Source organism: Peromyscus californicus, unplaced genomic scaffold (assembly GCF_007827085.1).
Source record: "Peromyscus californicus insignis strain IS unplaced genomic scaffold, ASM782708v3 Scaffold_14__1_contigs__length_90479793_seg_2, whole genome shotgun sequence".
Taxonomy (NCBI): domain Eukaryota; kingdom Metazoa; phylum Chordata; class Mammalia; order Rodentia; family Cricetidae; genus Peromyscus; species Peromyscus californicus.
The window spans coordinates 76,272,736-76,293,077 of record NW_026294436.1 but is presented as its reverse complement, the minus strand read 5'-3'; the positions used below and the strand labels follow the sequence as shown (position 1 = coordinate 76,293,077).

Below are 20,342 nucleotides of genomic sequence, written 5' to 3'. Positions count from 1 at the left end.
TCAGTCACCCCTCCCCCTGCCTGGAACGGCTTCCAGGACTCACAACACTCCCACCAGAGTATCTCATAGCATAGTGAGGTGCTGCAAAGGCTCTGGGCTGTGGGGTTCCTCAGGGCTCATTTTTCTGCTTTGCTGGGAGCTCCAAGAACACACACCCCATAGTGTCCTGGGTGCTCTCAACTCAGACTCCCAGGCCGGGATCCAGGAGCAGAAACACCGGCAATGACACATGGTATCACACGCGGCAGAGCTGAGGGATGAGAGCAAACACTACAAGAAAAGCCACAGAGAGCCTCGGCACAGCCAAGCCGGGGCAAGAAGGAACCATCAGGCCTGGCTGCGGGGTAATGTCTGGGAGCTCCTGGCAGGGGGACGCTGGCTCTAGCCTGTGTGCAGGATGCCCTTGTGTCACTTGGGGCCAGAGCAGGTGGCACACTCATGGTGGGCAGGGCCTGAGCCCACATCCCTTCTCTGATGCCACTATACAGGGCCAGGCAGATCACCCACCATGGCAGATAACAGTACTCAGGGATCAGTCATCCCAACATGCAGAGAAGGGTACAGCCGGAGCCCTCTAGGCTAGGCCCTACTGACTGTGTGCACCGCCTCCACTTCCCACCACCTTTCTGAGCCCTGCTCCAGCCTGTGCAACTCTGAATGAGAATGGCCCCATGGACTCCTATGTTGAGGAAGTGGTCCCTGGTTGGTGGAACTGTTTTGGGAAGGCCTTGTTGGAGGAAGCGTGTTGCTAAGGGCAGGATTGAGGTTTCAAAAGACTGATGCCTGTTCCCAGTGTACTCTCTGCCTCCTGCTTTCCCTCCAGCTGTGAGATCCCAGCTGTTCCTGCTGCCATGCCTCTGCTCTACCACCCTAGCCTCTAACCCTCTGAGACTGTAAGCCAGTTAAGTGCTTTCTTTTACAAGTTTCCTTGGCCATGGTGTTTTGTTACAACAGTAGAACAGTAACTGACACACTGCCCTGTTCCCTGGCCTTCAGCTGAGGCCCACTGCCTCCCTACACACACACCCAAGGCCCTGCTCCTCCTCCCACAAGCACTTGCGGCCCACCTCATGCCTAACAGAGCCTGGCTCCAATTCCACCCTCCCTGCCCACCCAGTGCTCCACGGCCTGGCGCTGGCTCTCAGATGCAACCTACCACTAATGTCTGTCCTGCTCCACTCTGCCTGTGCTGGGAACACAATGGTGGCTCAGGGAGGCAGTGTCTGCAAAGCCCCAGAGCTGGGGCGCTGATGCCTGGCCCAGCAGGCCCTACCTGGAGCATCGTAGCGGTCCACCTCCTTGTAAGACACAGACATCACAGGGTGCTTGAGCTTTTCTCGGAAGTCTGTGATGGTCTGGTAGACCAGGAAGACAGCCACAGCCATGAGCAGCAGGTAGATGAAGATGAGCAGAACTGAGAAGACGTTCTTCAGGCAGGCCTTGCTGAAGCGGATGCTGCTGGAGGCAGATTCGCTGTCCACACCTGCCCGCAGGACAGCAGAGAGTGACCACAGCAGCCAGCCATGGCCTGCTACCTCCAGGCCCTCACCTACCTTATAGAAGGGGCAAGGCTACCCTCATCACAAAGGGTACCTAGAAACATCAACTCCATACCACCCCTCCTAGCCAAGGCCACCAACATTACCACATTCACCGTCTGCAGGGGCTGGTGGTCTCAGTCAGACTCACATGCTCTCCTCCCCCCACCCCACCCCCCTTCTTAACAACTTTCCCATCTTTCAGTCCTGGAACTACTCAGCTCTGTGGTGATACTGTGTTCCCCAAAATATTGTGCACCCTAATAAACTAATTTGGGGTCAGAGGACAGAACAGCCACTAGATATAGAGGCCAGAAAATGGTGGCACTCACACCTTTAATCCTATCACTTGGGAGGCAGAGATCCATCTGGATCTCTGTGAGTTCAAAGCCATACTGGAAAGAGTCAGGCATGGTGACTCACGCCTTTAATCCCAGGAAGTGATGGCAGGAAGCAGAAAGGTATTTAAGGTGTGAGGACCAGAAACTAGAGCAGGTTAAGCGTTTAGGCTTTGAGCAACAGTTCAGCTGAGATCCATTTGGATGAGGACTCAGAAGCTTCCAGTCTGAGGAAACAGGATCAGCTGAGGAACTGGCAAGGTGAGGTAGCTATGGCTTGTTCTGCTTCTCTGATCTTCTAGCATTCACCCCAATACCTGGCTCAGGTTTGATTTTATTAATAAGACCTCTAAGATTCGTGCTACACATATCTGCCATTGCTAGGCCTATTCTGAAGCACTGTTCGTAACCAACGCTGACATGTCTTCACTTAGAAATGCCTTTTCCCAAGGAAACCTCCTCTTGGTGGCTAATCGACAGGGTCTCCGTGCTGAGCAATGCACTCCTGTCCTTCTGCTATGTGATCCAGACACCATACAACCAGCAACCACCTGTCACCGCTGCCTTGTGACATGACGGACTGGGTCCCCTCAAACCCCTCCTTCCCTGAGGTGCTTCCTGCCCAGACACCAGCACTGCGGTGCCTTGACCTCAGACACGGCGGTGCCAGGCCTGGAGGTTCCTGATAAGAGCCACCCAGGACGGTGCTTGCTACGGCAGCCTGCGTTCACCTTCCCATGATGTCTCTGCCCTTCAGCTCACACCACAGCTCCCTGAGGGAAAGGCCTGCTGTTTCCATGGCTTCCAACATGAACCAAGTGGCGTGGTCACACCACCTTCCTCAGATGACCACTGTAAGATCTGAACAATGTACTGAAGTTTAATGAAGGCATTAAAGAATGGGCAAATGCAGAGGAGAGAATCACCCTCTGGAGATAAGAATGGCCTGTGAGCGCCTCACGTTTTGCCTGAAGGTTCATACCAACCCCCTAATGACATGGTTCAGGATGCCAGAGTTCAGGGCTGAAAGTGGGGAAATTCCAAAGGTAGGTGAGTCCCAGAGTTGAGGATTCTGCAAATGACTGATATGCTCAAATCATTGGCTGGAGACCCCAAGGGCTGGGGGAAACAGAGCTGAAGTTTGAAGAGAAATGGGTGATTCCAGTGGCTACCATGAAAGGCAGTCAGCACCTCAGAGCTTCCGCCCTGCTGTGCTGAGACAAAAGTACTTCAGACCCATAGCAGAATCCAGACCTACAGCTGTACCGCTGCTCTCCTCGGTCTGCCCAGGAGATGCGCCTCAGGAGACTGGGGCTTTCCAGAGAGGACTGACCCAGGTGGGAGGGAGGACCCAGGAGGAAGGATCTGAAGTCAAAGTGAGCACCATCTGCCAATGGGCCGCCCAGATAGGAAGTGTCCTGAGGAGAAAGCAGCATGGTCTGCCTGCTTGGCTACTTCCTGAGTGAGTACTGCCAATCCCTGCTAACGCCTAACTCCAGCTTCCTAGGCCTTCCAACCTAGACAGAATGCCAGCAGCTCTTCAGGAAGCTTCCAGGTTCCTAGCACCAGGGGGACTGCTGAAGCACCAAGCTCTGTGGACTAAGTCTCTCCCAGGTTCTGTGCCTCTCCTGTACACAGACAGACACTGCTGGACTTTATCACGTAAGCCTGTCTACAAATGCTCTTTGATACACACACACACACACACACACACACACACACTTGCATTCTATTAGTTCTGTTCACCTAGAAGAACATGCCTAATACACCAGTGTTCAATTAAAAATTACTAGACACGAGGGGCAGGAGAGATGGCTCGGCAGTTTAGAGCACTGACTGTTCTTCCAGAGGACCTGGGTTCGATTCCTAGCAGCCACAGGGTAGCTCACAATCATCTGTAACTCCAGTTCCAGGGAATCCAACACCTTCTTCTGACCTCCACAGGCACCAGGCACACATGTAGTGCACAGACCTATATACAGGCAAAACACTAATACATACAAAATAATAAAAGATGTGTTTTAACTAATAGACATGGAAAGAATAAAAGGTGATGTGACTCAGGACCGGCAGGGATGGCTCAGCAGGTAAAAGCATGTGCCACAAGCCTCACAGCATAAGATCCATCCCCAGACCCACATAATGGAAGGAGGAAAGAACAACTTCTGCAATTGTCCTCAGACCTCTACACATGTGCCATGGCACGTTTGTATGTGCACATGCACACACACACACACACAAGTGTGCAAGCATGTGTACACACTAAATGTCTAAAGATAAAAGGAAAAGAAAATACAACACAGTCAAGGAAAAACAAGCATCCATAGAGATTAACTCAGATAAGCTGATCACTGAGCCACCGAGCATTTGGCAGTAAGGGAGGTTGTGTGCCTGCTCCATGGTGCTGTTTCTCCCTCCATCCATTTCATTTCCTGTTGCATGAATCCTAATTGGTCTTAATAAAAACCTAGAGCCAGATATCAAGGTGAAAGCTGAAAGATCAGAGAAGCAGAGCAAGCCAGAGCCACCACCTCTCACCTCACCAACTTCTCAGCCTCCAGAGCCACCACCTCTTACCTCACCAACTCCTCAGCCTGAAAGCCACAGCTCCTGTCTCCTCCCGCCTTATACTCCCTTCTCTGCCCAGCCATTTCACTTCCTGTCTCCACCTTCCTAGTGCTGGGATTACAGGTGTGTTTTCCCAAGTGCTGGAATCTAAGGTGTGTGCCACCACTGCCTGGCTTTGTTTCTCTTTCAGACTGGATTAATCTCATGTAGTCCAGGGTGGCCTTGAACTCACAGATCTCTGCCTCCCGAAAACTAGCATTAAAGGTGTGTGCCCCCACTGCCTGGCCTCTGTGTTTAATCTGGTGGCTTGTCTGTCCTCTGATCTTCAGGCAGACAGCACCCCAGTTTCCAGCATCTCTCTCCCTGGTTAACGGGCTGTGGCTGTTCAGCACTCACTCCCGCCATCTTCACCACCAAGGGGGACATAGAGGAGCATGTCTGCTTCCTCAGCAGCATAACTGCTCCCGCCGAGTGCTCCCTGCAGTGCTCCTAACAGCCCTGTAACCGACCTCACTATTTCCTACCAAGCAAGGCTCTCAGAGCTGTGAGCATCCGGGGTTCTCAAGCAGTCAGAAGCCGAACCCCAAACTCCGCATTGGCTCCTGCTCCCGATCAGGTCATATGTCTGCTCTTTCAGTTCAGAAAATAAGAGAATAAAGTATTTTCTGTCAGGATTCTCTAGGTGCCGTAGGCTCAGGTCAGCCAGACCCTCTCTGCAAAGTCTCTACTCCTTCTGCCCTTCTCTCTGTTCTAAACCCATTAGAACGAGGCGAGGAAGCTTCGGGAAGCTACTGCACTGCCCAGCACAGTCAACATCACACAACAAACCAACACGCCGAGGTGCGTTTTTAAGAGGTCAGTTACTGCGGAGGCCACCAGGTACGGCAGAAGTAACTGGTTCACTACACACAAGTCTTAACACTAGATCAAAAAGATGCAAACTCAAGGTTACATTATGCTTCCAAAAGAGTGTGATTATTAGCAAGAGGTCCCAAAGAAACCCAGATAGATAAAATGCTTGGTAAAGGATTCAAAACGTGATTAAATAGTTCAGTGTAGATAGGAAGACAACACAGGATGTGAATAAGAAACGTGGGGGCCAGCGAGAGGATGCAGAGAGAAAGGCACAGAGCTTGCTCATCTTTCTTAATGCTTGTGAAAAACGTTAAGGGAACAGAAACCTATGCAATAAAACAGGAGAGAAAACCGTCCTAATCTTGGGAAAGATGTGGACACTGATGTTCAAAGGCTTTAGGAGCCCAAAAAGACATGACTAGGAGAGATCTACCATGGCATGTTATGGTGCAGACATGACTAGGAGAGATCTACCATGGCATGTTATGGTGCAGACATGACTAGGAGAGATCTACCATGGCATGTTATGGTGTACACATGACTAGGAGAGATCTAACCACAGCATGTTATAGTGAAACTGCCAAAAGCACAAGACCAAGCTGTAAAATCTGCAAGACAAATGTCACTTAGACCAACAGCAGACCCTCGGTGGAAACCCTGCAACCAAGGGTTATACCCAGCAATGCGATCTACCTTTCAAGAATATAGGAGAAATAAAGGCCTTCCAAGACAAAAAACTGAAAGAATCCATGTCCACAGACCAGCCTTACGGAAGCTCAAGGCAGCCTGTGTTAGCCAGCTGCATGTCACCGTGACAGCATGCCTCAGTGGGACAACTTACAGGCTCCCAAGTCTCAGAGGTTACTCTGTGTAGAGCAGAGCAGTGGCTCACCTCGGAGTATCAGGAAGCAGAGAGAGGGTGCCTGTGCTGTGGCTTCCTCGCCATCCCCGCGCCCCTCTCCCCACCCCCGTGCTCTTGTGGGCTGCCAGGTGCCATTCACATGTAGGGTGGGTCTTCCCCACTTACTCCTCTTTAGGGAAGCATGTCACAGACACCCAGAAGGAGTGTGCTTCTCTGGTCTCCCTGGCGCTTCTCAAAGTCATCACCAGTCAAGATTAACCAGCATAAAGCCCGACAGCTACAAGAAAGACAAATCCCACTGGAAGAGCGGAACTCAGAAGGAAGCAACATTGCCCGTGCAGCGAGAAGCCCCCAAACCACAGCAGCCAACAAGGCAGAGGGGGAAAGGTGCTCTGGATGATAAAACACCTTTAGAAAATAAAACAAAAATTTAAGGAGAAACCATAAATCAAAATGGATAAAGATTAGAAAAGGGAAACTCCCTAAAGTTAGGACTGGGGAGGGGTTTGCTTTTGTCTTTCAGAAGGATGAAGGCTAAGGAATCTGAAGACCACTGGACAAATGAGACATCTGAAGAAAAAGGACAAATCATTCAGAAAACTAGTCCAACGAAAAAGATTTTCTGCAGTGAACCATGAACCATGACCATGCCTAACAGCGACCTTTGAATTCTCCAAAAAGATGATAGGACCCCACAATGATGATTCCACATGGATTATGATAACGCCACTAATCTGAAAAACACCACCTAAAGATCGGCTTGGACTACAAACTGCTCAGGAAAATTTCGAGGTGGCTAGCTGAGAAGATCCAGCCTCACAGAGTACTCCAGCCGGGACTTGAGACAAGCCCTGCACTTTCCCATCACACAGAGACTGGACAACAAATGATACAGCAAGCTCCCCCAGGACCCGACAATTAACCCAAAATTTTGTTTTCAGGATCCCCTAAAGATGCCTTCACCCCCAGACAGCAGGAAGTAATTATAAGAACATGACACCCACATTCCCAAAAGGCGGGGTGGGTGATTTTTGGTCGTTCAATGAGTTATGGATATTTGTCATTGTTTTGGTGGTTGATTACAAGTTGTTATTGCTAATGGTGGGAAAAAAGCTAAACAATGGAGATTAGATTCAGGGTTCTTGTTTGAAAAAAAAAGAAAAAAGAAAAATTGGATACAGATATGATAGGACAAAAGGGTAGATTATTGAATCTACTCTGAGAAGAAAAAAGGGAGAATATGGATATGATTAGATAAAAAGGTAGATTATTGAATCTACTTTTAAAAAGCAACTATCAGTTTTAAATATTTTACATTGGATTGGATTTTTGCATACTGTATACAAATTTTGTATACTGTTACAAATTTGAGATTAATTTTGTTAGAACATACTGTATATACACTTCTAATCTTGTTCAAGGTATTGTACCTATACAGCTCATTTAACAATGTAATGCAAATTGCTAGTCCTTGAAAGTTATTATTACCAACTAATTAGGATATAAAGAAATGCAGGTTAGTGTTTAGTCACCTATTACAATCGAACCTGAAGTCATATTAGGTATGTTTTCAAGGTCAAACAAAGATATTTTTAGATAGGTCATTTTTAAACACTCCAGAGAGCTATAGAATATGGCATTTAAGATGTTTTAATAACGTAGATTCTTTTTTTTTTTTTATGACAATGAGACATATCTGCTCCTGGCAGCACCAATCTACTTCAGAGAAGATGATGGGCACTGAAGAAACTCCATATAGAGTTTACTTTCTTTGTGGCAAAAGTTAGCCACTGGACAAGAAAATGTCCTCACCTCGACTACTGACAGTATGCTGTCCAAAATGGACAAGCAAGATACAAAAGAAAGAACTGCTGAACCTTGCCAAGACAAGGTAGGAAGGCCTTTTAGAAAATCCTGCCTCACAGATAAGTCTGTCAGATATGCTAGGCCTATAGGCCAAAGATGGATGCCCCAATGTTGCAGAGGAACCTTGGGTGACTATCCAGCTGTTTCTGTCATTTCTAACATTTTTTGGAAGTTGCTTGTTGCACTTCCTGCTTACTCAGTATTATTTCCTTCTTAGGTCTCTGATGGAGTTGAAGATTAGATAGTTATAGTTTTCCTTGTTAATAAATTCAGAAAAGAAACTCACTAAAGAGGTGTAAAGTGTATAAGTTTGAAAGACATCAAAAGATAGTTTTCAGTTGGTAACAAGTTAGGATAGAAAGTGAATTAGGTACAACACTTTGGATTCACCAAAATAGGATAAATAATGGAGTATTTTCTCTGAATTTGTCAAATGTTTATGGACTGGACATTGTTAATGTAATTCTTGACTGTATATACTTATTGTACATAGTTTTTTCTTGTATTAGTTATAACCTTTTTTCTTATTTTAGACAAAAAAGGGGAAATGTGGTGATATATTGTGTATCAAATAAAATTTGCCTGAAGACCAGAGAACAGAACAAGCCACTAGATTAACATAGATGCCAGGCAGTGGTGGCACACACCTTTAATCCTAGCACTCGGGAGGCAGAGATTCATCTGGATCTCTGTGAGTTCAAAGCCACCCTGGACTACATGAGATTGACTCAGTCTAGGAGAGAAACAGAGCCAGGCAGTGGTGGCACAGCCTTTAATCCCAGCACTTGGGAGTCACACGCCTTTAATCCCAGCACTTGGGAGTCACACGCCTTTAATCCCAGCACTTGGGAGTCACACGCCTTTAATCCCAGCACTTGGGAGTCACACGCCTTTAATCCCAGCACTTGGGAGTCACACGCCTTTAATCCCAGCACTTGGGAGTCACACGCCTTTAATCCCAGCACTAGGAAGGAAGTGACATGGCTGGGTGGAGAAAGGTACATAAGGAGGAGACAGGAACCAAGGCTTTTTTGGCTGATGCCTTTCAGATAAGGACCCAAAGGCTTTCAAACAGAGGATTCATGGAGTTGGCGAGGTGAGATGTGGCACTGGCTTGTTCCTTTGTCTCTCTGATCTTTCAGCATTTACCCCAATATCTGGCTCCAGGATTTTTATCAAGAGACCATCTAGATTTCAAGCAACAGAAGCAGGAACACTGCGAGGCTGGAGAGATGGCTCAGCAGTCAGAGCACTTGCTGCTCTTGGTGAGGGCCTGAGTTTGATTCCCAGCACCGATATGGTGCCTCAAAACTTGTCTGTTTGGCCAGGCGGTGGTAGCGCATGCCTTTAATCCCAGCACTTGGGAAGCAGAGGCAGGTGAATCTCTGTGAGTTCGAGGCCAGCCTGGTCTACAAAGTAAATTCCAGGACAGCCAGGGCTACACAGAGAAACATTGTCTCGAAAAAAACAAACAAAAACCAAAAAAGAAAAAAAGAAAAGAAAAAAACCAAAGGGGGGAAAAAACCTAACTGTTACTCCCAGGCATTCCCAATAATAAACCTAAAAAAAAAAAAAATGCCAAATATATATATTGACTTCACACATAAAGGCATACAGGCTTAAAGCAAAAGAATAGAAAATGACTTTCTAAGCAAACAGAAACTTGAATCATGGAAAACCTAAGGAGTGGCTGTAATTGCAATAGATAAAAGAGACTTCAAGGTAAAGATTATAAGACAAGGAAGGCTGTCACAGAGTGATCAAAAAGTCTATTCCCCCAGAAGACATAATGACTATAAGTTTACATGTACCTCTTATCAATTCCATAAAACAAAATGCTACCACACCCGAAGGGGAAGAAGACCCAGAGCAATCACATCCTCAACGCTCACCCTCGTCAGGGACAGATTAGCCAGACCAAAATTCAAGAGTTCCAACACTCCAGAGATGGTACCTGACATTACAGACATCTACCCAACAGCCGAAGGATATTCTCAGGTCAGCGGGCTCCTTAACTGTGGAGCTGTCTTCACAGCTCATGATGACCTTATTGTCAATCTGACTCCATTTAGAGTCACCTCAGAAACAGACTTCCAGGGTGTACCTGAGGAGGAAAGACCCCGATTAAATGTGAGTGGTTCCATTTCACAGTCTGGATTAGTTCACCACTGGCTTCCACGTGCACTGAGTGTACACAGATATATACAGACTCACACATGAACATGCATATACATATCACACAAAGAAAAATGATCTATTTGCAGAAACCAATGGCACTAGACAACCTTATACTGGGTGAAGGAGATACACAAAACAAGTCCCTCACGATCTCTGATATGGAATTAAAGAGTCGATCTGAGAGTACGTCCGTGGTCAGTACAGTCTGGGAAGGGCAGGGTGAGGGGTATTATCAGGACACAGTGTACGCATGTATGGAAAGACACAGAACAGCATGAGGGGCACAAAGAGCAAGGAAAGAGACCACAAAGAGCAGTTCTCCAGAAATGGAGTGGAAATGCACAGAAAGGAGTTCTAAGTAACAACTAAGAAAGCACAGTGAGAGGGAACAAGCAGTTCCTCAAGAAACCAGTCAGTGTGTTCCCAGGGAAAGACTCAGCTGGTAGGAAATGAGAGATGGGCTGGCTTAGCGGGTAAGAGCACTAGCGGCTCTCCCAGAGGTCTTGAGTTCAATTCCCAGCAACCACAACATGACTCACAACCATCTAGAACGGGATCTGGTGCCCTCTTCTGGCACACAGATGTTACAGCACTCATGCTGTGGGATGTTTTTCTGTACGCTGTGAATAAATGTGTTGCTCCCATTGGCTAATAAATAGAGCAGCTTTGGCCTATGGCAAGGCAGCTTAGAGGCAGGTGGGAAATCCAAGTAGAGATACAGAGAGAAGAAGGGTAGAGTCAGGGAAGATGCCAGCCCGCTGTCCAAGGAGCAACATGTAATGGACACAGGTAAAGCCACAGAACACATGGTGATACATAGATTAACAGAAATGGGTTGAGTTAAGTTATAAGAGCTAGCTAGCAAGAAGCTTGAGCCATAGGCCATACAGTTTGCAGTTAATATTAATTCTCTGAGTGAGTATTTTATAAGCAGCTGTGAGACTGCGGGTGGGAGATTCGTCCAGACTGTGGGGCCCATCAGGACTGGAGAAACTTCCAGCTACACTCATATACGTAAAATAAATCTAAAAAAGAAAAAGAAATGATAGATGAAGCCAGGCATGGTGGCAGCACCTTTAATCCTAGCATTTGGGAGGCAGAGGCAGGGAGAACTCTGAGTTCAAGCCCAGCCTGGTCTGCAGAGTGAGTTCCTGGATAGCTGGAGCTATACAGAAAAACTTTGTCTTGAAAAACCAACCCCCCCCCAAAAAAATGTGATAAATGAAGATGCCAATGAATCAAAAATACAATGAAAATCTGCAGTAGCATCAGCAGCCTAGACCAAGCAGAATGAATTTCTAGACTTGAAGTGAGGGTTATTGAACTAAGCCAGCTGTAGACAGAAGTACAAGGAAAGCCCATAGCACCTGTGGAAATCTATCAAGAAAAGATCCACACAGTAGATTACAGAGGAGAAGGACTGAAGGCAGGCACAGGGAACATTATTTAGTAAAATAACAGCTAAACCATCGAGTAAGGTCTGGACATGGACTCAAGTTCTGCTCACTCCAAAGAGCTCCCTTTCAAGGCACTATAAGTAAGCTGTCCAGAACCAGGGTCAAAGAGAACTAGAGCCGGAAGTGGAGATGCCCGTCATCCCAGCACCGGGGAAGCTGAGCTGGAGGGTCACAAGACCAAGGCCAACCTAGGCTATGGGGAGATTATATCTCAAAAAAAAATGGATGAATGAAGGATGGACAGACAGAAAGAGGAGAGGGAGGAGAGAAAGATGAGAAGGAGGAATTTAAAAACCAGAGAGAGAGAGAGAAGGTCCAGTTACTGATTTCCCAGTGGACACCTGGAAAGGAGGAAGCACCACAGCCAAGAACACCATCTTCAGTGACGCAGCTTCTCAGAAAGGAGAGAAAAGATCCTTTCAAGCAAACCTGGAGGATTCTTCATCACTGGCCTAAGAAACAGGGATGGATGGAACTGTTTCAGCCAGAAGCACAGGAGTAATTATATCAGAAACACACACAGGGTAACTCTTTATGAGGTGTAAAGTCATGATTAGATTCAAAGTACTCCATTACTGTGACACAAAATATCAGCTTCCAGAATTTAAGACTTATTTTTGTGGATGTGTGCCATATGTGCTGGGGAAGGTGCCTACAGCGGCCAGAAGAGGACATTGGATCTCCCAGAGTTAATTACAGGTGACTGTGAGTGGCCCGACGTGGGTGCTGGGAAACACACTCAGGTTCTCTGCAAATTTTAAGTGGGAAGAATAAAAGTCAGGTGGTATCAAGGGTGGTGGCCCAATTCTGTAACCCAAGCAACCAGAAAGCCAAGAACCCGGAGACCTCAAGGTCAACCATGTGACCCAGCATCAAAAAGGAGCTCCCAACAGCAGATATCTACACAGGGAAAGCTGGGCTGCAGAGATGCTGGCGCTCTCTATCCTGAGGGCCAGATCCTGATCCCACGGAGGAAGCCAGGCTCAGGGGAGCAGGGGTGGAGGATCACTGGGGCTTGCTACCTTCTCACCTAAGCCAAGAAACGTGAGTTCCGGGCTCCAGGGGAGACTCTGCCTCAAAGAAACGGATGACAGACAGCCAGTGACGGAAGAGGGTGTGCAGTGACCTCTTCTGGCCTACACATAGGCATACATACGCACATTCACACACACAGGAGTCATGACAAGAGCTGTGTGCACACATTCACACACACACACATGCACATTCACACATACAGGAGTCATGACAAGAGCTGCGTGCACACATTCGCACACACAGGAGTCATGACAAGAGCTGTGTGCACACATTCACACACACAGGAGTCATGACAAGAGCTGTGTGCACACATTCACACACACACACACACAGGAGTCATGACAAGAGCTGCAGCATGGCTCAGGAGTTACAAGCACTTGCTGTTCGAGAGGACCCAAGTTTAACTACCAGCGCTCACTGCAAGTGGTTCACAACTGCCTGTGACTCCAGCTCCAGGGGTCCAACACCCTCTTCTGGCCTCCGTGGGCAGCTCCTCACACACATGTGCACATATAAATAATAAATGGAGCCGGGCGGTGGTGGTGCGCACCTTTAATCTTAGCACTCAGGAGGCAAAGGCAGGCAGATTTCTGTAAGTCAGAGGCTAGCCTGGTCTAAAGAGTGAGTTCCAGGACAGCCAGGGCTGTTACACAGTGAAACTCTGTCTCGAAAAAAAAAAAAAAATTCCAAATAAGCAACTTAATGCTGCACCTCAAGGAACCAGAAAAATAAAGAACCAAGTCCAGGTCTCGGGATGGCTCAGCAATTCAGAGCACTTGCTGCCCTTGCAGAGGATGTCTCATTTCCAGCATCCACAGAAGGGCAGATAACCACCTGTAACTCCAGCTCAAGAGGATCCAACACCCTCTTCCAGCTTCCTCAGACACCCCCACGCATGCACATACTCACACACAGACACGTGTATATGCACATAAATCAAAATAAAATTTCAGGTTGATGAAACAATGAATTTCTCTTTAAAAAATTAAAAGAACTAAATCCAGAGTTAGGAAGAGTTAACAGAGATCAGAGCGTATGTAAATAAATAGAAACTAAAGAAAGAGCACAGGGCCGGGGAAGTCACCGGTCACCACTGTGATCCCAGCACTCAGGAGGTGCACTCAGGAAGGCGGGGAGTGAAGGCCACTCTCCCCCACATAACAAGGGCAGCCTGAGATACATCAGACCCTGTCTCAAAAAAGTAAATAAATAAATAAATAAATAAATAAAAATATCATGAAGGAAGAAGAGGAATATTACGTGATCCAGCGATACACCAATGTACCCGGAGAAGATGAAATCAGTGTGTCTGTATTTGCTACAGGCCTAGTCACAAAAGCCAAGATTGGAACAATCAAAAGGGCCGGGGCTGGAGAGATGGCTCAGCCACAATCAAGCAGGTGGATCCGAGCCCAATCCCCAGGACTGTAAATGTAAAAAAGTCTGGTGGGCCATGCTTGTAATCCCAGAGCTGGAGAGGTTGAGATGGCATCTCCCTGGGGCTCACTGGCCAGCCAGTCTTGCCTACACTGTGAGCTCCGGCCAGTGAGAGACCCTGTCTCAAAAAAGATACAGTAGAAACAGGAGTGGCATGGATCTTCAGTCGCCCAGGAGACCCAACTGTGGCGAGCCAAGTCCGGAAGCTGAGACATGACCTCCCGGTGCTGATCCTCAGTGGTTGGAAAGGGTTGGAAGAGTAAGGGAAACTGGTCACTTTTGGTCACCCTCATCTGAGCAGATCAATTAGCAGATAACAATCTAGACGTTTACCGGAGTCTGATGACTCCCTGCCTCATGGAGTAAATTTCAGTCAGAAGAGAACACAGCGAGGACTATCCATACATTTATTCAGATAAACCAAAATCTCTGTCAGGGTAGGATTAAAAGTTCCAAGTCATCCTCAGAGAGTTCAAGACCAGCCTGGGCTAGCTACATAGACCTTATCTAAACAGGAAGTTTGAACCTTCGTGCGCAAAGACACTTGCAAGCTCGACAGCCTGACTTCAACTCCTGGAACCCACACAGTGGAAGATCTGACACCCACAAGTGGCCCCCCGACTTCCACAGTGCCCACCCCACCCTCTCCCACACAAAATGAATGTCCTAAAATAAAAAGCCACCAGTCAGGAGGTGGAGTAGGGGTCAGAGTGCCTGAGTCTGCTTCCATGCTTCACCCAGCCCGAGTCTGTGGTTCTCATGTACAAAACGAGGACTTCACCTTGCAGAGCTCTTGTGAGAATTAAATGTGGTGTGTGGGGCAGAGGTGGGGAGCCGGGGCGGTGGGGGGGGAACGGAGTGGGGATGGGAGGGGGCAGGGGAGCTGGAGGGGCCACAGCAGAGCCTGGCATGGGAGAGCAGTGGGGAAAAACTGCTTTGCCTCCTTCCTCGGTCTCCTCCAAGCACTGAGCAGAATCACAGGACTTCCTCTCCCCACAGACAGAGGAACCCAAAGAACAGGACCCATTCCCGAGCTCACCCAAGGAGCCGGAGCCAAGAGGGCTCCGTCCACTCGCTCACACTGACTAGCCACGGCTAAGGTGAAGAGCTGTGTCTGCTGTCACCAGGCTTCACTGGAGAAGAGAGAGACATCGGTGACAAACCTCCTCTGCAGCCGCAATACTGCAGGACAGGAGCACAGAGGACAGGGACAGTATTGGAGGGTGGGGCCTGATCCTGTCAGCGGGGAGCCGAGGAACGACTGGGCATTAACTAGGAGAGGAAGGGAAGAGCCAAGGCACCCCTGGAGCCTGGCAACCTGAGCTCGACCGCAGGAGCCCACGTTAAAGGTGGACGGCGAGAATTAAGTCCACGGAGTTGTCCTTTGACCTCCGGGCACACACCATGGCCTTCATGCCCTCACATACATATCATGTGCCCCCCCATAACAATAATTTAAATGTTAAAAGGGGGTTGGCCGAAGAGGTGGCTCAGTGGAACAGAGAGACCCCCAAGTCCCCTTCCCAGCATCCATGTCAGGTGCTCACAACCATCTCAATGCCAGCTCCTGGGAACCTGGTACCCTTGTCTAGCTTCCACGGCATCCTCACACATGTGGCAGCCACTTACACAGACACATACATAAATAAAGATAAGTCTTTTAAAAAGGAGATTGAGAATTTCAGAAAGAGAAATAAAATAACAAGGATGGCTTCTGCTGGGCAGATGGGCTTTAGGACACAAGGCCGAGTCAGGGAAAGCACTGGGCTAAGCATGGACGCATGCAAGTTAAGCCTAGGTAGAGTCTGAAACGGGGGCCAGGCCTAGGTGAGCCCACCCACCGGAAGCAGGACTGGAGAGGCCTCAAAGGAGCTCTTCTCCTACAGGGCTCTGAGACAGGATCAGGACATTAGAGTCATGCCGGCCAGCACCTCCTCAGGGAAAAGGGAGGCCTGGCCTCAGGAACTTGTTCAAACCCACTGTCAAGACCGCAGACCTTGAGAGGCACATCCTCCATCCGGAGGCTGATTAAATATGTAGAGCTTTAGAACCGGAGAAGACCTCGAGACCCAACACCAGGGCACAAGTGTGGGGGAGAGGAGGCTGCCACTCCCTCCCCGGGCAAGGCGCCTGGACTTGGCCGCCAGCAGCAGCAGCACACAGCCAATGTCCAGCGCCCTAAATCCACTCACCTGGCAAGACCCCTGCACCTTGGACTTGGGCTGGCTCCTTGTCTCGCTCATCCGCCTGCTCTGAGTTCTCAACGACCTGGTCCAACTCCTCACTGAGCTAAAGGAGAAGAAAGGGGTGAGCAGCTCGGCTGGGGCAGTCTTGCCTTTTCCAGGCTAAAAAGCAGAAGCCCCATCCACATAATTGTCACATAGGCACAAAGACCGCACGACACAGGATGTGTGAGGCTGATTGCACTGTCTTCTCTCACAGCCTGAGGCTGGGAAACTGCAGTAAAGGTTTTGGCAGGGCTGGCTCCCTGAGTTGTGAGGGAGACAGGTCCCCAGCCTCTCTCCTAGTTTCTGTGCTAGCCAGCAATCCCTGGCATTCTCGGCTTGTAACTGTGGCTGATGCCTAACCCTGCCTCCATCTTCACAAGGCCCCCACGCAGTGTGTGCCCCTCAGGGGGTGCGCCTTTAAGGACACTCACCACGCTGGATTGGGACCCAGTACATCCTGTCTTTGTGTGATACACCTGAGTGACTATTTCCAATTCCAAATAGGGCAAGAACTGGAGTTACACTTCAATATCTCCCTCTGGGAAACGCCAACCCACAGCCAGAGTCAGTCAAAGAAGCAGGAGTCACACCACCTTGGTCTAGTTCCAAAGCCCATGGTCTTAACCACTTCCCAGAGGAAGAAGAAATGGGGCTTAGAGTCTCCTCAGAGAGAAATGAGAACAGTGAAGCTGGTGTCAGGGCTCTGTGGGCACTAAAGCCCACAGATCCGTGGGCGCAAGCGACAGAACAGGGTGAAGGCTGTGCAGGTAACAGCATTAATTAGCAGCAGGGTACCAGGCAACAGCAACCTCATAGTGTTCTCACCTGACCTGTCGGATGGGGAACCTTGGCACTGAGAAAGCAGAGATTAGGGTCAGCGTCCTAACGCTTTAGGAAGGAGGCAGGTGAAGTCAGTTTAGAGGGATTCCATCCAACTGGAGGGGAAGAGCTTTCCCCAGGCTCATAGTGTTATCAAGTAAAGTTATAAGTTACTTCCTCTCCTCTGAGACAGGGTCGCATGTAACCCAGGCTGGCTTCAAACCCACTATAGTGGACAATGACCTTGAGTTTCTGAGCCTTTTACGTCCACCTACTAAGTGCCGGGATTAAGCACTAAGTAAGCGCTGCAGCTCAGCTACAAACACCCCTGGCCCTCAGAGACCTTTCACATTCATCCCAGATGATTTAAGTAAAAAGTCTCAAGGGAGACAGTGGTCCCAGGAAGACTGGAACTCCTCAGAGCCAAGCCTGTGCAAGTCACCCTGACCCAGGCCTAGCGGCAATTTCCCTTCCTCCCAGTTCCCTGTCCTGACACACAGCAGCCATCACAAGCCTTTGCCTGTTCCTGGCCATACTTCTCAGAATGCCCCATCCTGGAGCGCCAAACCCTCCCCTCAGCAGACACCTAACTCAGTCAGGTCCACTCTCAAAACAATCCAGGCAATAAAGACGCAGGCCAGCTTCGTGGGACTTCAAAACAGGGCTCTTCCAGAGCCTTCTATCCATTGGGCATGACTCCAGTGAACACCCGATTCCACCTGTGGCCTAGCTCTCCAAGCAAGACAAAAGCCTGTGCTTCAATAAATTATCTTATAAGCCCTGCTAAGTAAGGAGATACGGGCCATGTGTGGCTGAGCGCGGACCTTTGAAGCCAAGACCCCCAAACTCCCCAGAAGCAGGAGCTGGCAGCATCCTGTTGTTCACTCGGGGTCACTAACTCAACCGGGCGCTGAGCTCAGCACTCTGCCAACTCGTTTGGAGGCCGTGAGTTTCCAGTGTGGCCAGAGCCTCCGTGGGTGGAGATGGCCACCGGGACAAACTGCTGAGCTGCGGAAAGCTGCTGAGAAGCTTGGGCTGCTCCGGTTGGACAAGGTCTAACGGTGTGGTGACGCTACACCGCCTCGAGCAAACCTGGAGAGTGGTGGCAGACGGCCTAGGATGCGGCGCCGCGGAACGACACCAAGGGCAGGACCGGGGCAGCCCCACGACAGAGGAGCACAAGGGGCCCGGAGCGAGCGGGGCTCGGCAAGGGGAAGCCCGAGGCTCAGGCGACAGACAAAGAACTGCAAGGGTCGTGGGGCCGTGGAGGCGACGGGGAGCCGCGGAGGAGCGGCCGGCCACGCGCTTTCCCCACAGCCGGAGGCCAGAGTCCCTGTCATCCCGCGTGCGGGGACCACGCAGCAGCTCCACCTGCTGCAGAGCCCGCACGCCACCGAGTGCCAACCATCCACCTGCGCGGGGGTCGCGGTGCCCTGCCCGCCTCCCGCGCCCGCCCGGCTCGCACCTCCTGGTAGGATGTGGAGAGGTCCTGTCGGATCATGGCACTAGCCTGCTGCGGCTCACCAGGGACCGCGACGCCGCGGAGGCGCGCGCTCCGAGATGTGCCCGCTCCACTAAGCTAGACCAGCTCGGTCTACCGCCGAAGACCAGGCGTGGCGGCGCTCGGCGCCTGCGCGCCTCCTGCTGCCGCCGGGCCCGCGCGGGCGACGCTGGGAGATGTAGTTCTGTGTGCCCGGAGAGGCTGTGAGCAGATCAACCTCCTGCCAGAAAGGCACGCATGAGTCTTACACTTCCTTTCTTTGTCAGGCAGAGGAACCGAGTGCCCGAGTGCAGCGTGGCATGGGGTCCAAGTCAGCTGGGTCGGAGCGCCCAGTAACGGAAGAGGAAACTTGTGGTTTAGAATAGGAATAAATGTCCAAAGAGCCCTGCGTTACTAAGCTCACCGTGGACTTCTGTCTCGATTCGTCAAGGCATCCTGCAAGCGGAACGTTTTTCTTACAGATTAGGAAATTGAGATACTGGGGATACTTTGTATCAGAAAGGATTGGGAGAGAGTGGTGATCAAGTTAGTTCATCTGGGAAAAGACTAACAAAATTCTGAGGGGGCAGGGGAGGGAGAGACAGTGGCTCCCTTTGTAGCTCAAGCTGGCCTCGAATACATAGGCAGTAACCATGCCTCAGCTTCCTAAGTCCTAGGATTACACCTTTCCCCAATTATATAATCTTTATTCTTTTTTAAAAAAATATTTATTTACTTATTTATTTATTGTGTATGTGTGTCTGGATGTATAACTGTGCACCTCCTGTGTGCAGGTGACCATGGGGGCCAGAGAGGGCATCACACACATCCCAGCCTCCTATGCAGTGCTGGGAACCAAACCCAGGTACTCTGCAAGAGTAAAAGGTGCTCTAACCACTGAGCCATCTCTTCAGCAGGTTCCTTCATTCTCAGGTTGCGCACTTGGAAGTCTAGCTCTGCCTCTCACCCACAATTCTTGCCATGTTCTGAGCCCTCCTTTTGTCTACCACAGCAGCCAACACCATAGTTTCACAGTACTTCTTAAGAAACAAAAAGGGTCATCAGCAAACACCTACATACCTGTTCAACCTTGAGACACAAGCTCTAAATGTAGGGAAAACAGCATGTCTGTGCTGAGACTGGGTGGACTTGAGGACCACATCTTCCTCCTCTCCCTGGCTAGAGCCACTCAGCCGTGAAGCAGACAGAGGCTGCTTGTTAAACCTCAGTGAGCAGTGCTGTGTGCCCTGTGCAGCTGCAGCTTGGCAGCCCCGCCCCCAACCTACTCATGACACTTGACTCCCAACCACATCAGAGCAGCCTGGAACTCTCGTTGGAAGGTCTTGTATCTCTAGGTGTTTAACGGCAGCAGCTAGCAGAGCCCCCAGACAAGCGGGAGCAGAGGCGGGCGGCCCCCTCTGGAGCTGCAGCTCTCGCCCAGGCCTCAGGGAACAGGACCCTTAGCTATAGGGTCCCGTTCTACACATAGGCATACATGTAGCTCTTACATACACCTGGGTAGCAGGACCCTTCGCTCTACAATATTACCCCTCTTACTAGGCACAGGAGGGCAGAGTTCCTCAGCCTTGACGACAGCCTGTATTCCAGCTCCTGAACTTAGGGAGTCTGAGACCCTTGGCCCTCCAGGCCTGGTGGCTCCTGGAAGTCTTCCAGTGACAAG

At 49.7% G+C, this 20,342-nt stretch overlaps 1 protein-coding gene across 4 annotated transcripts in view; it reads right to left on the bottom strand.

Moving 5' to 3' along the window:
• The window catches only part of Pacc1 (proton activated chloride channel 1), a 28,790-nt gene extending 8,967 nt beyond the window's left edge, over positions 1-19,823 (bottom strand). Inside the window, exons 1-4 of one of the 4 annotated variants that reach the window (XM_052738018.1) lie at positions 19,742-19,823; positions 16,327-16,423; positions 15,174-15,267; positions 1,274-1,483 (exon numbers count right to left, since the gene is read on the bottom strand). In XM_052738018.1, the coding sequence (XP_052593978.1) occupies positions 1,274-1,385 (112 nt within the window). In that variant the 5' untranslated portion in view covers positions 1,386-1,483; positions 15,174-15,267; positions 16,327-16,423; positions 19,742-19,823. Of the gene's footprint in view, positions 1-1,273; positions 1,484-15,173; positions 15,268-16,326; positions 16,424-18,646; positions 18,811-19,741 lie in introns of those variants that run through there. The other 3 variants (XM_052738017.1, XM_052738019.1, XM_052738016.1) reach the window with 3 other exon arrangements.
• Positions 19,824-20,342: the final 519 nt, after the last annotated feature.